The 17,185-nt window shown below is 45.0% G+C and overlaps 4 protein-coding genes across 5 annotated transcripts in view; 3 read left to right on the top strand and 1 right to left on the bottom strand.

The window, feature by feature from the left end:
- Positions 1-1,407, top strand: part of LOC133169324 (E3 ubiquitin-protein ligase TRIM39) — a 5,055-nt gene extending 3,648 nt beyond the window's left edge. Inside the window, exon 14 of the mRNA XM_061301479.1 lies at positions 1,008-1,407. Within this exon, the coding sequence (XP_061157463.1) occupies positions 1,008-1,257 (250 nt within the window). The 3' untranslated portion in view covers positions 1,258-1,407. The remainder of the gene's footprint in view (positions 1-1,007) is intronic.
- On the bottom strand, positions 1,393-4,178 carry cmasa (cytidine monophosphate N-acetylneuraminic acid synthetase a). The gene is made up of 8 exons (XM_061303990.1): positions 3,652-4,178; positions 2,992-3,134; positions 2,761-2,916; positions 2,555-2,688; positions 2,391-2,485; positions 2,160-2,331; positions 1,922-2,087; positions 1,393-1,851 (listed from the first exon to the last, which is right to left on the bottom strand). The coding sequence occupies exons 1-8, from the start codon at positions 3,873-3,875 to the stop codon at positions 1,649-1,651; spliced, it is 1,293 nt and encodes a 430-aa protein (XP_061159974.1). The 5' UTR covers positions 3,876-4,178; the 3' UTR covers positions 1,393-1,648.
- A 1,300-nt stretch (positions 4,179-5,478) lies between these two features.
- ovol1a (ovo-like zinc finger 1a) lies at positions 5,479-11,348 on the top strand. Of its 2 annotated transcripts, XM_061302777.1 has the most exons (6): positions 5,479-5,843; positions 7,205-7,270; positions 9,741-9,970; positions 10,264-10,449; positions 10,533-10,677; positions 10,766-11,348. In XM_061302777.1, the coding sequence occupies exons 1-6, from the start codon at positions 5,483-5,485 to the stop codon at positions 11,089-11,091; spliced, it is 1,314 nt and encodes a 437-aa protein (XP_061158761.1). In that variant the 5' UTR covers positions 5,479-5,482; the 3' UTR covers positions 11,092-11,348. The 2 variants fall into 2 exon arrangements, with proteins under 2 accessions (XP_061158761.1, XP_061158838.1); XM_061302854.1 differs by lacking the exon at positions 7,205-7,270 and having other exon boundaries at positions 5,484-5,843.
- Positions 11,349-11,858: 510 nt separating this feature from the next.
- Positions 11,859-16,910, top strand: mus81 (MUS81 structure-specific endonuclease subunit). Its single transcript, XM_061302064.1, has 15 exons — positions 11,859-12,242; positions 12,478-12,607; positions 13,164-13,240; positions 13,413-13,520; positions 13,593-13,673; positions 13,763-13,851; positions 14,077-14,241; positions 14,362-14,448; positions 14,530-14,657; positions 14,726-14,838; positions 15,376-15,591; positions 15,839-15,961; positions 16,029-16,132; positions 16,205-16,288; positions 16,383-16,910. The coding sequence occupies exons 1-15, from the start codon at positions 12,102-12,104 to the stop codon at positions 16,447-16,449; spliced, it is 1,713 nt and encodes a 570-aa protein (XP_061158048.1). The 5' UTR covers positions 11,859-12,101; the 3' UTR covers positions 16,450-16,910.
- The last annotated feature ends 275 nt before the right edge of the window (positions 16,911-17,185 follow it).

Consider the following 17,185-nt stretch of genomic DNA (forward strand, 5'->3'; position numbering starts at 1 on the left):
CAAAACATGATGTGAAATTTCAGGATGAAGCTAAAATCAACTTTATTTAGAGAGTACAATCATAGCTGAAGTCGACACGAAAGTCAGACATATAAAAGTTAAAACAATTCAACTATTTACAAAATAATTTAAACAAATTAATAAAACAATTTTCAGGATGAGACAGTCAATCAAAATCTGCCGTCATAACACATGATATTTAAAAATAAATTCAAAACAAATGTAAATAATACATGCAAATAATACAAAGTTTTGAAAATAAGTTGAAAACAAACTAATGATTGTCTGTTTTAAAAATCCGCCTCTTCCCTCTGCGCAAATCAAATGTTTAGATTACATTACGGTAAGCTCTCAATCAAGGTTAGTTCGCTTGCAAATTAATTTCCTACTATCAAACCACTTTGTCAGCTCATTGTTGTATTGATTGCATCACTCATGGCTCCATGACCTTTGAGAACAAATTCGAGAAGAGGATGTAATCAGTTGTTTGCTATTGTGAAGTAGTAGTCCTCAAAATAATGCTTCCTGATAAGCACTCCCGGAGCTAGTAGGAAACACCCCCCCAGGTTCCAGGCCAGACTTTATGCCGTCATAACACATGATATTTAAAAATAATATAGTATTTATTTATATAAATAAACATATATTTATGTGAGTGTAAATATCATAAATATTTAATTTTTTAAATATTTAAATTATTTAAATATTTATAGTTTTCTATTATAAAAAATAATAAAAATCAACCATTTTTTAAATTGTTTGTAAAAAAAAAAAATAATAATCTTTTTTTTAAATTTTGGTCCCCCGAAAGGGAAATCTTGTTTTATCAGTGCAGATAAGACCACCATTTATTTTTTCCCAGTTTTTCGGTTCGGTCACAGTGTTGAATTCACCTGTAAATGTCAATTTAGGTTCATCCTGAAATTGCTCCCAACGGCCAAAAATCACAATTTTTGTTTGTGAGTCACATATCCATCCTAAAATAAGCAACCCTCACCCGTTCACAGGAACAAGTACGCTTTTCGCACCGAGCCATCTACCGACGTCCACCTCAATCTCCGACCCAACAAGATTGGGATTTTTGTCGACTATGAACGAGGACAGGTTTCCTTCTACAACGTGGAGGCCAAAATGCACATCTATACGTTCAACGACACGTTCACAGAGTTCATCCTCCCCTTCTTCAGCCCCTGCACCAACAGGTCCGGAAAGAACGACGGGCCGCTCGTCATTACGTCCGTCGACATGTCGGAATGAGCCAACCCAACACGCCCTGTTTGCTTGATGCCACACCTGATTCACGTTGATTCTTCTTGCTGGATTTCTTCAATCGATTGAAACTGTCTTATTTCAAAGATATTCACGCAAGCAAAAAACAAATATACAGCTTGATTGTTTTAGATCAAATGATTTTATGATGTACGATTGCAAACAATTTTAGATTTTGAACATTTTCATTGAAGTAAGCGACTTTAATATAGTGAATTAGCTAATTCGCATTAGCATACCTATTTCCTTCATGATTGGCTTCAATTGGTCGCACCTCAAATCATAAAGTGGAGTAATCTTGATTGTAATGCAGCGCCACTAGCGAGCGTCGATTCAGTCCTCGATTCGAATCAAAAAGGTCAAGTTTCAGCGCCTGACGTCAGTTGATGCGGTCTTGCTTCAGTTGAGACTTGGCCTTCGCCTTCTGCATCAAAATGTGCTCGGCAAACTCCCGGACGACGCCGTCGCCGCTCGCGCGGTGGCACGTGTACTTGCACGCGTTGATGGCCAGAACGGGCGCGTCGGCGGGCACGGCGCTCAAGCCGGCCAGGTTGAGGCAGTCCACGTCTGGCGCGTCGTTACCTGGCGACAGACAAAGACGTCACGGATGGAGGCGTGTGCGGTTCTCAAGAAGGTCAGAGAGGCGGATTACCCATGTATGCCACATCCTTCCAAAGCAACTTGCTGCACTGCAACTCGGACGCCAAATCCTTGACGGGCTTGGCTCCCACCCGCATCACCCGGCACCCCGTCCGCTTGGCCAATTTATCGGCCAGCGTCTGCTCCACCGGATCCTCGGTGGTCGTCAACAGCACCACCTGCGGACGAGCGCGGACAAGTCAAGTGGAGAAGACCCAGGCGGCGGCTCAAGACCGGCATGTGTCCACAACCTCCACGTCCTGTTCCTGCAACATGCGAATGGCGGAGGTGTCTCGGCTGTTGATGGACATCATCTCGTCCCCGGCCGCCGACAGGTAGATCTTCCCGTCCGTTAAACATCCCGATACTTTACAGAACATCATTTGAACAACTTCCGGAGTCCCTCGGCCGAAGTAGCCGTATCTGCCAAATTTGGAGATTTGAGATGTTCATCTGCAGGAAGGGCTTGTTTTGATCTTTACCTGAGGACTCTCTGCTCTGCGACAGGCCAGTCGATATCCACGTCAATGTCTACGCTGTACTCGGGAAGCATCTCGTAGTAGGACACCTTCCCACTCTGCACAACAGCGGGCTAGTTAGTCTCACGCTTGCTGAATTCCACCACACGACAAAGCGACTACTTCACCTGCGGGTTCCCCTGCTCGATGAGCTCTTTGGTGTTAAAGTAAAAGGAGCCGTTCTCACACAGCTCGCCATCCCAGTCCTGACGCCGAGGACGGTTGGTCGGGTCCAGGTTGAAGGGCTTAGTCGTTTCTGGACCTGAGGGGAAGAGCAGCACTTTGAAACGAGGGCAGCGGAAAGCAGAGGCGCCCGGCACGTGGCTTCACCTACATCCTTTCTTGACCTCCTGCCAGCGGAACTGGTGCCTCCGGACCACAGAGAAGACCGAGTCGTAGCCGTGCTGGGTGATGAACTCCAAGGCTTCCTTGATGTGGAACGGGTGGAGACACGGCGACGTGGCCTGGAAGTGGCACACGACGTCCACCTCTGCACAGAAAGACAAACAGCTCAGTTCCTTTTCGAGCGGGGGCTCAAAATATTCACAAGCGTGCCATTCCGTACGTGGATTGAGTCGGACAAACTCCTGCATGGTCTCCAGCGAAGACGAAGAGTCTCGGGAGACTTCGGGACTTCGTCGGTGCACCTGGGCGCCCCAAGCCAGGGCAACCTCCTCGATCTTGTCGTGGTCGGTCGACACCCACACACTGTGAACAGATACGTGCAGTCAAAAAAACCCCAAGGTGCCTTCACTAAATTCAACATTTAAAAGCATTTACAAATGAAAGTTAGAGACATGGCCTCACAGTAATCAAACAACTCATTCTACAGTTGCACCAGATGTGGCTGTTCCGCCTATTTTGTCGTTCCCTAAACGGACAACTACCTGCAGGAATCTCTCAGTTTACTCTGTGAACAATAAAATCCAGCCCTGTGTTGTGACAGAAGTCACATGACCAACCTCCAACCAGGGTCACTGACGTCTGCTGCCAGATCACGTTTTTTTTTTTGCAGTTTCGGCCATCGATATGTACTTAAATAATATCTTAATCTCAGATATTGTAGCGATGCTGCATTGCTTTTTAGTAAAGAGTTGTCGTAAACCGATCTAAAAGTTTGACATTTCACTGAGCATGCGCAGATGACAAAAAACAAAGCCAATAAAGGATCGACGCCAAAGTACACTGGCAAGTGCACCATCGCGACGACATTAAGTGAATGTACCTGTCGAAGAGCTCAGAGTCCACCGCGGCTCTGAGGACCCAGCCAATGAGCGGCACCCCGGCCAGCATCTTGATGTTCTTCAGGGGGATACCCTTGCTTCCGCCCCTCGCCAGGACGAGTGCAGCAATGTGCCGCTTTCCACCTCCAGATTTGCTCAGTTTACCTCCGGCCCCACCGCCGGCGGCGATAGCGTCGCCGTCCACAAATCTCTTCCTGGAGGACATAGTTAGGAAGTGCAGAAGGTTGCTTCGGTTCGAGGAACTGGGGAGGTCCGAGTGGGGCGTGTCTCTGATGCATCCGGGTTGCGCTCTTCTTCAGCACTCTTGGCACATGAATGCTCTCTGCTGCCCTCTATTGGTCAGTTGCAGTAAAGCATCTGGAAATGTATTTTACCGACCCAAAAGTGCCAACCCGTTTATTCATCCAGCATTTCCCCAGATGGCTTTTGGGCGAGAGGCGGGATACAAAAGACAACTATTATTCCTCCAGCGCAGCAGTCAATGTCAAGGCACGTATGCGACAAACTGTTCCGCATTAAGTGCAATCATCTCTTTGCACACACGCACAGGTATGCCACCTGACCAGTATTTCTGCCCATCATGGAGGAATTAGGCCCGACTAAAATACATGTATGTGCATGTGAGTAGTCGCTCACAGTTGATTTTCCCCAGCCAAAAAGTTTTTGTTTGTGTGTACTATAGATGTGTACGTTGGGTAAAGGGATTCAAAGGCAAGAGGTCCAACGGTCAGAGAGATGTGGAACTTCCCCGCTCTCTGACGGCCCAAACTCCCTGGACCGCCCGGGTAGCATACCACACACCCATCAGCCAGCCTCTCCTATGTGACGCGTGCATGTTCACACCAACCGTTAAAAGAATTGCAACTTGTAATAGCATTTTTGCACAATGTTGAGCAGGGCTGAACGTTTCATGTAATTTTTTTTACCCGCAGTAATTGAAAAATATTAATTAATGTGGAAACAAAAAAAAAGTGAAAATAGGTACAAAATCTTTCAACTCAAGTGAGCATTCCATAGCAAATCTCAGTGTACAGCCAGGTTTGTGTGACCTCACATGCACGAGAGCTCAGCATGGTTTGTTTTATGGTTTTTTTAGTCTGTAAAACTTAGTTGAGCTTGTGTTTTGGGCTTTTTTTCCAGTGTGAAAAATGAGCATTGATTTTTGGTTTTATTTAGGCCTTAAAGTTAAAGTTGTCATTTGAATTTACTTAATTCAATCTAATTTACTTAAAAACTATCATTTGAATTTACTTTAATTCGAACATATGCATCAAATGCCTATGATTAAAATGTGCTATTATTCACTTTTTTTTTTTTTTTTACGTGAATATGGTTGATTATTTACCGCTTAGTCATAGTAATGCATATTCTTATCTTGTTTTTCTCGTAAGCAAACGATTCCCATTGTTTTGGTGTTTTTCGCTTCTTTCTTTTTTTTCCCTAGTGGGCAAAATATGCATTGTTTGGTATTAAGCTTTTGATTTCATTTTAGCATAAAAAAAAAAGATGTAAAAAAAGTCAAGTCACTTTGAAAAGACGTAATTCGACCATGTGCATCGGGAACACGTGATCAAAATGTGCTTATGATGGAACCGATAATCATTTCTTAGTGTATTTGTAGCATTTTTCAATCTGATGGGGATTTGTGACGCTGACACGAGCGCATTCATTTGCAGCCCTCCTCGGTGCAGGCAGAGAAGGAAAGGCTGGCGAACCGGTCGAGCAGGTAAATTGAGGCCTCCGCCCCAAAGGGAGAGCCTCTCGTCTCCCTTCTTTTTCTACCTCTCCTTGTCACCGTTATTTCTGAGGCGCATGCGCGCTGCCACCGCTCGCCCTACTCTAAAAGCGACTACCTGTGCGTGGCCGTACCGCTCGATCCGTCAAAGTTGTCGCGACGCGTGTGCGTGCGAGTGCGAATGCGTGGGCAGCCCTCGTCGCTCTCAGTCCACGCGGGGAATAAATAACGGACTTTTGCTCAGGTGGACTCCTCACCTGCGTGCAACTGCACGGAGAAGCTCAGGTGTGCGGAGGCGGAGGGAAAAGAAAAGAAGACGAAGGAGGAAAAGAATCAACATGCCCCGAGCCTTCCTGGTGAAGAAGGCCAATGTTTCGCCGGGTAAGCGGAACTGGAGCGAGCTACGGGACGACGAGCGAGGAGACGTTTACATCCCAGGTGAGTGCCCGCTAGCTCGGCTGTATAGCTCTCCGGTTCCGGCTGCTTTCGGGTCTTGGGGGCGGGCGGGGGCTGCGCTGTAACGGGACCGAGCGAGCGGCCGAGTAACGGGCAGCGGTGGTGAGCACGCTCTGGGTGTCAAAGCGAAAGTCAAAAGTACGGATTGGAGTCCTCTGGTTGAGGAGTTTCTTTCAAGAAAGTTGAAAAGAACACCGTACAATATCCGTTTGGAAAGTTTGGAGGGGATATTTGTTACATTTTTGTTCACATAATCGTACACAGGGAAATAAAATACTGGACAATCAAAACAACGCCATTGTTAACCTTAACTGAGAAGTACAGGGAAATTATTAAATTAGTTGATGACAAGTGAAAACTGCACCTTAATTTGATTTTTCCGGGTTGTTGTTGTTGTTGTTTTTAATTAGACCCCCCTCCACACACACACACAATCTGGTAGTTTTTCGATCAACAATGTTAAAATAATAATAGAAATAATGATGATAAGAATAATAATAATAATGCAAGGAACGTGGAATACCTTGCTTCTTCAAATCTCTTGTCATTCAAAACAAATTCTTCACACTTTTATCAATTTTCACGTTGTAAATTAATATGTACTATTATACTACTACATAAAATATAAATACTAATATAAAAATAAATAAATACTCGAAAAATATTCTCCTCAATTAAGTTCATTGACAAATAATTTGTAGTTTCTTACTTCCCACCAGACAGGAGCAGATTTTAGGCATCTGTTATCCCTGCTTCAAATCATTGAAATAAAAAAATTAAATCAGTTTTGCCCTCACCTTGCTGCCCCCCCCCCCCCCCCTCCACACACCAACTTTACATTGAAGCGCACCCCCTCAAGACAACAATCTCCATTGTTGCGTTTGACCGTCACCATCAGATAACAAATAACAGACTCCACCCAAACTCCCCCCCATCACTTTGTCATCATTGTCCTGCATGGACCCCAACTTTTTCTAAAAGTGTGCCATCTTGTGAGACAGAAGAGGCGATACTCTTTTAAAAGCATATTTTTTTTAAGTTTGAGGGAAGAAAAGCACAAAGGCAAGTGTAAGCGATAAGTCTGAACCAATAATCGAATTTAAATCGACATGACTGTGGAGTAGAATTCAGTTGTTGTAGTGAACACAAGTTTCTCTCCCAAGTAGATAAATAAACTATCATTTGTTGCATTGTTTATTTGCCTTCATTTGGCATAAGCTGAACCGATAAAACCCAAACATGTATGCCTGATGAACCTGATATTGTATAATAATCGTATGAAATCATAAACACAATTTCAAGAAAAAATTGTAATTGTATTTTTAAAAATGGTTCATCCCTAGTAAGCAATAGAAGGAAGAACGCTAAAACGGATTCCACCAAGCCCAACAACGGTCTTCAGACTTGTGGTATGTGCCGTTACTTGCTCTACCTGCCTGACCCGTGTGTTTGTGTCGACGTGTGTGTATGTGCGTGTGAGTCTCTGGTAAGTTCCAAAATCACCTGCCAGCATTTTTCATTCACCAGCTAAACTTTTCACATCCAAAAGTCCTCACGTTGATTTTAGCCCGCGACTTTACGTACAATCTCATCGATTTTTGAAACTTCACCAATGGTGCGTTTCACAATCTCTCACAAACTTTATTTCACTATTATGGTCTCACGCCAAAATAACACGCTAAGCTTGTATTGTACGTAAAATGTATGCCTACTCTTCAGCCCCAATGCCCCTAGAGGACAAAGGGTGTAACAACACAAAATCAGCTAAGTTGGCTTGATAGTGTGTGCGTGTGCGTGTGTGAGTGTGTGCGTGTGTGTGTGTCTTACGCTTCCTCCACTAGGTTAATGTTTATTGGACGCCAGGACTTATAACGGACCCTGCAGATGCTATACGCCTTGAGCAAACACACACATACACATGAGTAGACTCTCACATCTGAGTGAGCTTGAATGACATGAAAATATGAAGTATAAATTATGTTAACAAGTCAAGTCAGGTTTCTCCTCTTCTCTCTGACTTACAGACACACACCCCCCCCCCTGCCCCACATACACACAAACAACACTAGTGTTACACACCCATACATGCACACTGACACACTCACATTCATTCTTTGGTAAAGGGGGGGCGGGCTGAGCAAACAATAAGATGAGATTAAATATCCAGCCTGCAGGAGTCACCACGGAAACTATCGGGACTAATTACAAAGATGTTTAAACGCTCCACGTCACCCCTTCCAGTTTGTGACAGGCCACAAAAAGCCCCCCCACACTCATATACCGTTTTTTTCCATGTATAATGCGCCCCCATGTAAAATACGCACCCTAAAAATGGCATGTTGAAGCTGAAAAAAAGCCTGTACCCATGTATAATACGCACCCAAATTTTGACTCCTACTCAAGTCTGACAATTATTTCCGAAAAAAGATCATCTTTGGGAACAACCGGATGTTATTCTGCCGGTCAGTATCACTGCGCATGCGCTAGCAAACTCGATAGCGAAGAAATGTTTCGGATTTGTATAGGGTACATTGTGACAGCAAACGGGCAGGTGATCGAGCAAGCGTTTGATACGAGAGCATTGTGTTCGCGTGGAGCGTGTTTGAAGTGAACAGCAGAGAAGAAAGCGCATCTGTAATGGCTTCCTCCGTATGATATCCGGATTAAAAAAAAATAATTGTACCCATGTATAATGCGCACGCCAGATTTTAGGACAATAAATTAGTTAAATTTTGCACATTATACATGGAAAACAACGGTATACAATACAAGCCCCCCTTAGTTGACAATAACTGCAGAGCAAAGCACTTGAACACACCATTCGCCATGTCTATTTGCATTTCACTTTGGGTTTCATATGAGCACCACCTAGAAATCAAATTTCTCTCTCTCTCTCTCTCTCTCTCTCTCTCTCTCTCTGTCTCTCTCGCTCTCTCTCTCTCTCTCTCTCTCTCTCTCTCTCTCTCTCTCATGCACACTCAGAGATGAGAGGTGCTGGCCCTGCAAGCTTGTCTAGTCAAACAGGTCCAACACGGTTCTTCAAAGTATCTTTTCATGAATTGCTCTTGAAAGCTTCTGTTTAAAAAAATATATATATGATAGGGGTGTAACGATACATCGATACACATCGATTAATCGATATAATGCTCTACGATTTATTGGCATCGATGCTAAAAGTAAGCATCGATTTATATCGCCGTGTTTGACCTCGGACATTAGACGCGACTTTATTTTGAAATCCAGTTCATTGTTGCTTGCTTCCTCTTTCCGGGAGCAGGGAGCAGTGCGCGGCGTTGCTGCACGTGAAAGGGGAGTCGACAACTAGTACGCGGCTCCTGGGCTGGTGCTATGGCTAGTGTCCAAAAAGACGAGGAAATTGGCTCCCCTTTAGGCTTCAAGTCATTCGTTTGGAAGCACTTTGGATTCCAAAGAAAAGATGGCTCAACGGACAAGACACGTGCAGTTTGTAAATCCTGCCATGCGGTGATCAAATATTCAGGGAGCACAAATCTCGCCGCACATTTAAAGAAAAAACACGACATCAAAGTTCAGTGTTAAAGTAAGCAATTTGTATACTACAATACTCTTGTAATTTCCTAAATAAAGAGTTTGCAGTACCTTGTTGATTTTGTGTATGAATTGTTATAAATCAGGATATTGTTCTATATTTTTTATTAAAAAAAAATATATCGATCGTAGAGCACTATATCGCGATATATCGTGAATGAATCGCAGCAGGCTTTAAGATATCAGCAAATATCGTATCGTAGTTCTTTATATCGATATTATATCGTATCGTGACAAAACCCACGATTTACACCCCTAATATATGACTAACGCTCCCCCCCCCCCCCCCCCCCTCCTAAAATCTATGTGCAGTCTCCATCTTCCCGCCGTCCGTGTTGATGATCGAGGACAAAGCGAGTCCAGCGGAAATGGCGCCGCTGTGCCTGGCCAAGCCATCACTACCCGAGCGCCACGCACATGCTGAGCTGCCGTCCTGCACGGCGCTGGGCCGGCCGTCGAGTCCGGCGGCCCCCCCGGACGAGAGTTCAGCGGTTAGGATGAAGTCGCAGGGTGGCCTGGTCTTTGTCCGCTCCAAAATAAAGGTGAGGATGATCACTGGCGGAGCAAGGATTTTTTTTCATGGGGGGGGCAAGCACATAGCGGGGGTCTACAAAACAAACATTTTTTGTTTTACAAACCAAAATAATTCTTCACAAAATGCTGATAAACATGTACTATATGCTCTCTACGGAGGACGAGGGAAAATGTGGGAAAACATTTCTGGAAAAATCGGATACCCAAAAGTCAATTATCTGGGCTGGCGCTTGGCTTATTACAGAGGGGGGGGAGGGGGGAAGGGGACCCTTTAGTAACCTCTGCTTCTCTCTCATCATAGGTGACCACAGGCGAATTGTTATCCGACGCTGACCTCCAACTTACAACCTTGACCCCACTGACGCTGCCACCTTCCACCGAGACGCCTGCCCCCATGACGACAGCCGACGCCCCCGCCAGGTTTGCGTCCTCTGCGATCCAATCGACGGGTCAGAAATCCGTGGCGACTCCGCTTTACGCTTGTCAGGTAACCCTCGGACCACGTTCTTAGGGGCGGAGCCTTTTGGGGCACTAGTGCGGAGCTGACTCGTCATCTTTTGTTGCATTTAGATTTGTCACAAGACGTTCCAGTACCAGCGCATGTTAAACAGACACATGAAGTGTCACAACGAGACCAAGCGCCACCTATGCACGTTCTGCGGCAAAGGATTCAACGACACCTTCGACCTCAAGAGACATGTGCGCACGCATACGGGTACGTCAGGTCCAAATATGGACCTCAAGCTGCTGAAACGTCTTCCCGTAGTCGCCGCGCCAAGACGTTGACGCCTTTGTCCACGCAGGAGTACGGCCGTACAAGTGTGATCTGTGCGACAAGGCCTTCACGCAGCGCTGCTCGCTGGAGTCCCACATGAAGAAGATCCACAGCGTGACCCTGCAGTACGCCTACAAGGAGCGCCGCAACAAGCTCTACGTGTGCGAGGAGTGCGGCCACACGGCAGCCACCCAGGACGAGCTGCTGCTGCACCTGCACTCCACGCATCCCGACAGTGCCCTCTTGAAGGGCAAGGGGGCGCGGCGAGGGATGGGGGGAGGGGAAGGCGAGTCCACGCCAGGCTCCCCGCAAGGAGCCGATAGTGACGACACCACCGGATCGGCGGGCCAGTGAAGCGAGGACAGAGGTGCCAAAAGGACTCGATGCTGTGTGTTTGTGTGTCTGCGTGCGTGTGTGTGTGTATATGAAAAGCACAACAAGCCATTTGATTTCTGCGTGGAATTCAACGGGGATCGCCTATAAACCTACTTTTACACCTTTTTACTGCTTGTGAATATGACCCGCGGGATTTACTGTAAAGCAACTTAATAATCCAACTTTTCTATGAAAGACAACTTTTCATTAAAAGGGACATGTAGATGAAATGACAATGGAGTTCTCTGGGTGTGTTGTATTCATCGAGCAGCTATGCAAACTTGCCACTTGCAAAGCAGAGACAAGTATCATGTGACCGAGCTGGATGAGAGGGCGCAGTCAGATTCCTGGTCTCTTGTCAGGTCTTGTTGGAGGAATCCGGCAAACGCCCTCTTCGCTCGAGGATGTGTGCAGGCCTGGATAACGGTCTGGAAATTCCACTCGGGCCGATCGTAACGTGGTAACTGTCAGGACAAAAAATAAAATGTGAAATAGTTTACAAATCAAGTGTCTGATTAGGAAAAAAAAACGACACCTTCATTAAATCGTTCAAAAATAAAAATGTTCACATTACATAAACATCGTGACCTAATGTTATTACTAATTTTACATAGACTTATTTGAAAATAATGTAATGGTGTGCGAAATACAGAATAACATGCTTTGTTTACAAATGTTAATGCTAGTTCAGAGAATTACCGCTAGGTGGCAATGTTGCCATTGCGCTTAGCTGGGTTATCTCATCCGCCTTCTTCTTCGTGACAAACCAGGAAGTAATGTCAACGAGACTTCCGATTGGACTAGAGCGGATGGTGAATTTAGTTAACATTAAAATAGTATGTTTGATGATTATCCCGAATTAATATTGTCGGTAAAGTGCGGACAGAGAAGCAGTCCTTATCCCAAACACCACAACTAGTCCGTTCTTGACACAGTGTAATTAGTCGCCAACTGTGTCACTTTATGCATTCCACGGCTCATCCAGCGACATGTCCGCCCCCGAACCGGTTGTGATGGGCCGTAAACGTGCCCTGCCTGCGTGCCCGAACCCGCTATTCCTCAAATGGCTCACGGAACTCCGAGACGAGGCCAAGGAGAAAGGCCAGAAGATCCAGTACACTTACCAGAAGGTACAGAGTTTCTGCTTGTATTTCTTCTCAGAGCAAAATTTGGGCAGTATATATTATGAAATACAGAGAAAAATATTTAAATGTTTACTTAGCCAACCAACTCCACCTTGTGAAACGACCTCTAAATTAAAATAAATACAAACAGTTCCAATTTTAATCAGATTTACTCGAGTCCCTTTTAAATTAATCGGGGGTAAAATAGCCAACCGTTGTTGTTTGTGTGTTTGTTTTTAAGGCCATCAATTCTCTGAATAAATATCCTCTTCCGCTTCGGGATGCCAGAGAGGCGAAAATTCTGCAGAACTTTGGAGACGGCATATGCAAGATCCTGGACTCAAAGCTGCAACAACACTACAGAGAGTGCGGTGAGTTGTACAGAACATACGCAATTACTCTGATGATTTGTTTTTCACTCCGATTTTGTTGTATTTAAAAACAAATTGATTTATTCAGTACAGTTCAACAGTTGATTGGTAGAAATCCAGAATAAAAAAAAACACGCAAATATTACACCAACATGCAAAATGCAGTATTAAACAGAATATACAGAAATATTAGATTGAAAAAGACAGAAATACACATACAGAACACGTATTCCAACAAAGACAAATAAATTAATACAAAATTCCAGATGAAACTACAAAAATATTTGATAAAAAAAATTAAATATTGGGCACAAACCTACACAAATATCACAACAAACATAAAATTGACTTAAAATATAAATTATTAAGGGTTAAAAAAATTAAAATATAGGAAAATAAAAAAATATATATATATAAAACTACTAGATGAAATGGTACAACCATTTTGCACAAGTTCATAAATATGACAATAAGTTAAATTAAAAAAAAAGCACAACATTCTATGATAGGAAACAGACAAAAATATCATTTTGACTTGACCTCATCCTCTCCTCAGGTGAGCACACAGCCGTCGGCAGAGAAGTGTCGCCTCCCGCCCGCGCCGACGACAAGAGTCCAGGTCCCAGCAGAAAGGTGACACGATTCAAAACATCTGTCTTTTCAGTGAAACGACACGTGGCATTCCGACCTGCGTATTCAGTGCCCTGCAAAGTACTGCCTCCATTAGCGTTCTTTACTCTTCATCCAGAAAACAAAAGCATAAAATGTTTCCTTCTGTGATGCTTTTCTGTGTAAATGGACCCAGGATCAGAAAAGAGAAAGAGGAGCGACCAAGAGGAAGAAGAGGGAGTACGCGCCCCAAAAAGGATCCGGCGGTTACGCTGTGCTACTCACCCTTTATAGACACTCGCAGGTAATGTTATCACGATTCCGCCGGTCTCTTGATTTTTTCAACTGACTTAGCAAACGCCGTGTCTGAGCGCAGGCGGCGGGCAGTAAAGGTTTCATGTTCAAGATGGAGTTGCAGACCCAAGCGCAGCATCTCTGCCAGAAATCCTTCACCGTGGTCAGTCCCGCTCAGCGTCCGCATTTCCAGATTGACTTCTTGAAGCGTGCCAAGGCAAGTCAAGACGTCTCCGCTTTCTCCGCCCATAGCCGGAGATCGGAAGTAAATACGCCGCCTGGTCGGCAGTCGCCACCCTGATCAAGAGGAACCTGCTGATGAAGACGCACAATCCCGCACGGTACCTTTCACTCATTGTCATGGAATAGTAGATGGGAAAATACACAAACCACAAATTACTAATATATAAATTAAAAAACAAAAAGTAAAATGAAACAAAATATTCACAACAGAGCGCTACAAAAATATCAGGGGAAAAAAGAGCAAAAATACTTTGACAAAATTGAAAATATTTTAGTTGCAAATTTTTGTCTGTCGATGACTGACTGGCATGTCGTCCTGTCAGCTACTCTCTGACGGAGGAAGGCGTGTCTTTGGCGCGGCGTCTGGATTCGGTGGCGTGTACCTCTGAGGCGCCTCTGGAGGACGATAAAGAGGAAGAGGAAGGTTGTCCTGTGGCCGTGGACCTCACTGTGAGTGATGAGGATGACGTCGACAAAGACACAGTAGAGTAAGTACGTGAGTAAAATGAGCACCCTCTAGTGGTAGCTTGGGAGCGCAATTTGCAATCACTTACATTTTTCTTATTTTAAAATGGGGAGCTATTAAATGAGCCAAGTGTTTGTATCAGGCCGAAGTGCAAGACGTCAAGCGGAGAACGCCTACTGGCCGGCACCTTCGACATCGTCCTTTGCGTGGACGTCAGCGAGACGACCGGGTGAGCGCACCTGCGGCCCAAAAGGCCGCGTTGTCATCTCGTTAGCCCGCCACTTCTCTTCACGCATCGGTGCGCCCGCAGTGGGAGCCGCAACTGCAAGCAGGAGCTGGTCACTGAGCTCCGAAGGAGAGGCGTCAACTTTGACATCAGGAAGCTCAACGTGGGCGACTTCCTGTGGGTGGCCCGGGAAAAGGTCACGTCCGCGTCAGGTGGGATTTCTGCTCTCGTCCGGCCAGCCTGCCTCTGAGTGTCCTCGGTAACATTAAAGATTGTTCAGGTCACTCGCGAGCAAGCGCAGGCAGAGAGCTGGTCCTCGATTACATCATTGAAAGGAAGCGGATGGATGACCTGTGTGGTAGCATCATCGACGGACGTTTCCGGGAACAGAAGGTCAGCTAAGAACAATTTTATTTACAGGTTGAACCCAATATATTACTTTACATACCAAAACAACATTGAACAATTTAAGCTTGTGTGACACATCCTGTCAGAATAAAAGCATGCAAATTGCCTGGAGCAGATTGAGAACAAAAATGGAAGTTCCATCGTAAATGCACATTTTTATTGTCTTTTGAGGAAATTGTTTGTGTTATTAGAATGAACATTTCAAATAGCAATGCTATTGGCCAACCTGTTGAGCCTCCCGCATGGAATGGCGGACAGCAGCTTCTCCTTGCCTGCTTCGCTTGCACACTGGCCGTAGGCCGCCAGGAGACTTAAGGGAGGAAGATTCAAGATCAGCAGCTCACTTTTGTCCTCCGAGGAGTTCACAAAGCGAACCAAGTACCTGTGGGGCGTGTTGTATCGCTCCAGGATGGCCGCCGCTTTGTCTGCGGACAAGCCGCTCACTTGCATCAACTGTCTGGCAAAGGCTTCACGTACTGTCTGACTCTAAAACAGAGGCATAACACGCCGTGTCCCTGTCAGTTTCGCCTGAAGAGGTGCGGCCTACGCAGGCCCATCTACCTGGTGGAGGGACACGGGAAGGCGGCATCCCAGCTGAGTCTCCCCGAAATGACGCTGCAGCAGGCCGTGGTCAACACGCAAGTGGTAGATGGCTTCTTCGTCAAACGGGTGTGCGACATCAGGGAATCGGCCGCCTACCTGGCTTTCATGACCACTCACCTCAGCAAACTCTACCAGGTCAGACCATAATTCTCTCATTCTCAAACTGCCGTTAAGTAAAACCCCCCCAAAAATGTTTTGTTAAAATACAAATATTAGAAAAATATACAGAAATCCAAACAAAAAATTTGAAAGCTGAAAAACTAATAAAAAAAAAAAGTCAAATTCTTAAACTGGCAAAATACAAATATTAGCAAAAACATTAGCTAAAAAATGGAAACAAAATGATTGTGTCTTGTTCAAGCATATGACCTGAAATCCTCAGAAGCGCACACTGGTGTGTTACTCTCGCGAGCTGAACGGTGACCAGGACCCCCGTGACCACAACGCGCCCTTGTGCTCCCTCCAGTCTTTCGCCGAGTTTAACCACGGCGCCGTCAAGAACAAGGTGAGCCGCCTAGATCCCGGGGTCGCGCTCGGCACTTTAACCGACCGACGCCCCGCCTCCGTTTTAGAGTCAGACAGTACGTGAAGCCTTTGCCAGACAGTTGATGCAAGTGAGCGGCTTGTCCGCAGACAAAGCGGCGGCCATCCTGGAGCGATACAACACGCCCCACAGGTACTTGGTTCGCTTTGTGAACTCCTCGGAGGACAAAAGTGAGCTGCTGATCTTGAATCTTCCTCCCTTAAGTCTCCTGGCGGCCTACGGCCAGTGTGCAAGCGAAGCAGGCAAGGAGAAGCTGCTGTCCGCCATTCCATGCGGGAGGCTCAACAGGTTGGCCAATAGCATTGCTATTTGAAATGTTCATTCTAATAACACAAACCATTTCCTCGAAAGACAATAAAAATGTGCCACTTTGTTTCCCGAGGAACCTGGGTCCCGCTTTGAGTCGAACTCTCTTCCAGCTGTACTGCACCAAAGGAGCGCTGTCTTAAATTGTGGTCCAAGTGAATCGAGAAGTCTTAGCTGCTATTGTTTCGTTTTTGTGCTGATACAGGAAGTAGTCAAACAGATCACGGGACTACAAATTGTGCATTTCCATCCCAACTGTTGGTTGGAGTTCCTCAGGAATGTCACTGGAAACCAACACCACAAGATGATGTGAAGAAGAGCCAAATTGATTGGGATTCTGTTGATGAAAACAGGGCAACTGATTTATTTTCCCCTGGTCCCCAATTTTGTTAAATTGATGTTCTTAAAAACAGGAGAAGAACAAAACAAACAAAAAACACTGTACCTGCCATGTTTGAAGTTCCAAATTTCCTGTCAGCTTGAAATTTTTTATTGGAGTTTATTTTAATTGTATGGTTGTTGTGTGTCTCAATTGGGTTGTGTCAACCTGTTTTGTATTTTTATTTTTTTTAGACCCCGTTTTAAAATAAAATGTTTATCTTCAGTGCTGTCAGTCCCCTAAGAAAATTCTAGAACATTGACTTGGGATAGACCACATGCTTGCGACTACTACCAAGTAAGTTACACATTCCTGGAGCAGAAGTGGACAGTTTTTCTAGTTCTTAAATTATTACCAGATAATGAATTAATAGGCATGTAATATATGTTCATAAAACTTTTTTATTCTTTGGCTTTTGACTCAACATGAGACTTGGCATTGTTTTAGTGTGCAATTGTTTTCACTCAGTTAATTTATTGTGTTTATACTTCCGATTATTA

Source organism: Syngnathus typhle, linkage group LG1, assembly GCF_033458585.1.
Source record: "Syngnathus typhle isolate RoL2023-S1 ecotype Sweden linkage group LG1, RoL_Styp_1.0, whole genome shotgun sequence".
Taxonomy (NCBI): Eukaryota; Metazoa; Chordata; class Actinopteri; order Syngnathiformes; family Syngnathidae; genus Syngnathus; species Syngnathus typhle.

Coding starts and splice junctions, on each gene's coding strand:
- cmasa (XM_061303990.1), bottom strand. CDS start 3,875: ATGTCCTCCAGGAAGAGATTTGTGGACGGCGACGCTATCGCCGCCGGC. Junction 2,917..2,991: donor GTTTGTCCGACTCAATCCAC/GTACGGAATGGC, acceptor CTTTCTGTGCAG/AGGTGGACGTCGTGTGCCAC. Junction 2,088..2,159: donor TGCAGGAACAGGACGTGGAG/GTTGTGGACACA, acceptor GCTCGTCCGCAG/GTGGTGCTGTTGACGACCAC.
- ovol1a (XM_061302777.1), top strand. CDS start 5,483: ATGCGCGCTGCCACCGCTCGCCCTACTCTAAAAGCGACTACCTGTGCG. Junction 5,844..7,204: donor AGGAGACGTTTACATCCCAG/GTGAGTGCCCGC, acceptor GTTCATCCCTAG/TAAGCAATAGAAGGAAGAAC. Junction 10,678..10,765: donor ACATGTGCGCACGCATACGG/GTACGTCAGGTC, acceptor TTGTCCACGCAG/GAGTACGGCCGTACAAGTGT.
- mus81 (XM_061302064.1), top strand. CDS start 12,102: ATGTCCGCCCCCGAACCGGTTGTGATGGGCCGTAAACGTGCCCTGCCT. Junction 13,241..13,412: donor GTCCAGGTCCCAGCAGAAAG/GTGACACGATTC, acceptor AAATGGACCCAG/GATCAGAAAAGAGAAAGAGG. Junction 15,962..16,028: donor ACGGCGCCGTCAAGAACAAG/GTGAGCCGCCTA, acceptor CCTCCGTTTTAG/AGTCAGACAGTACGTGAAGC.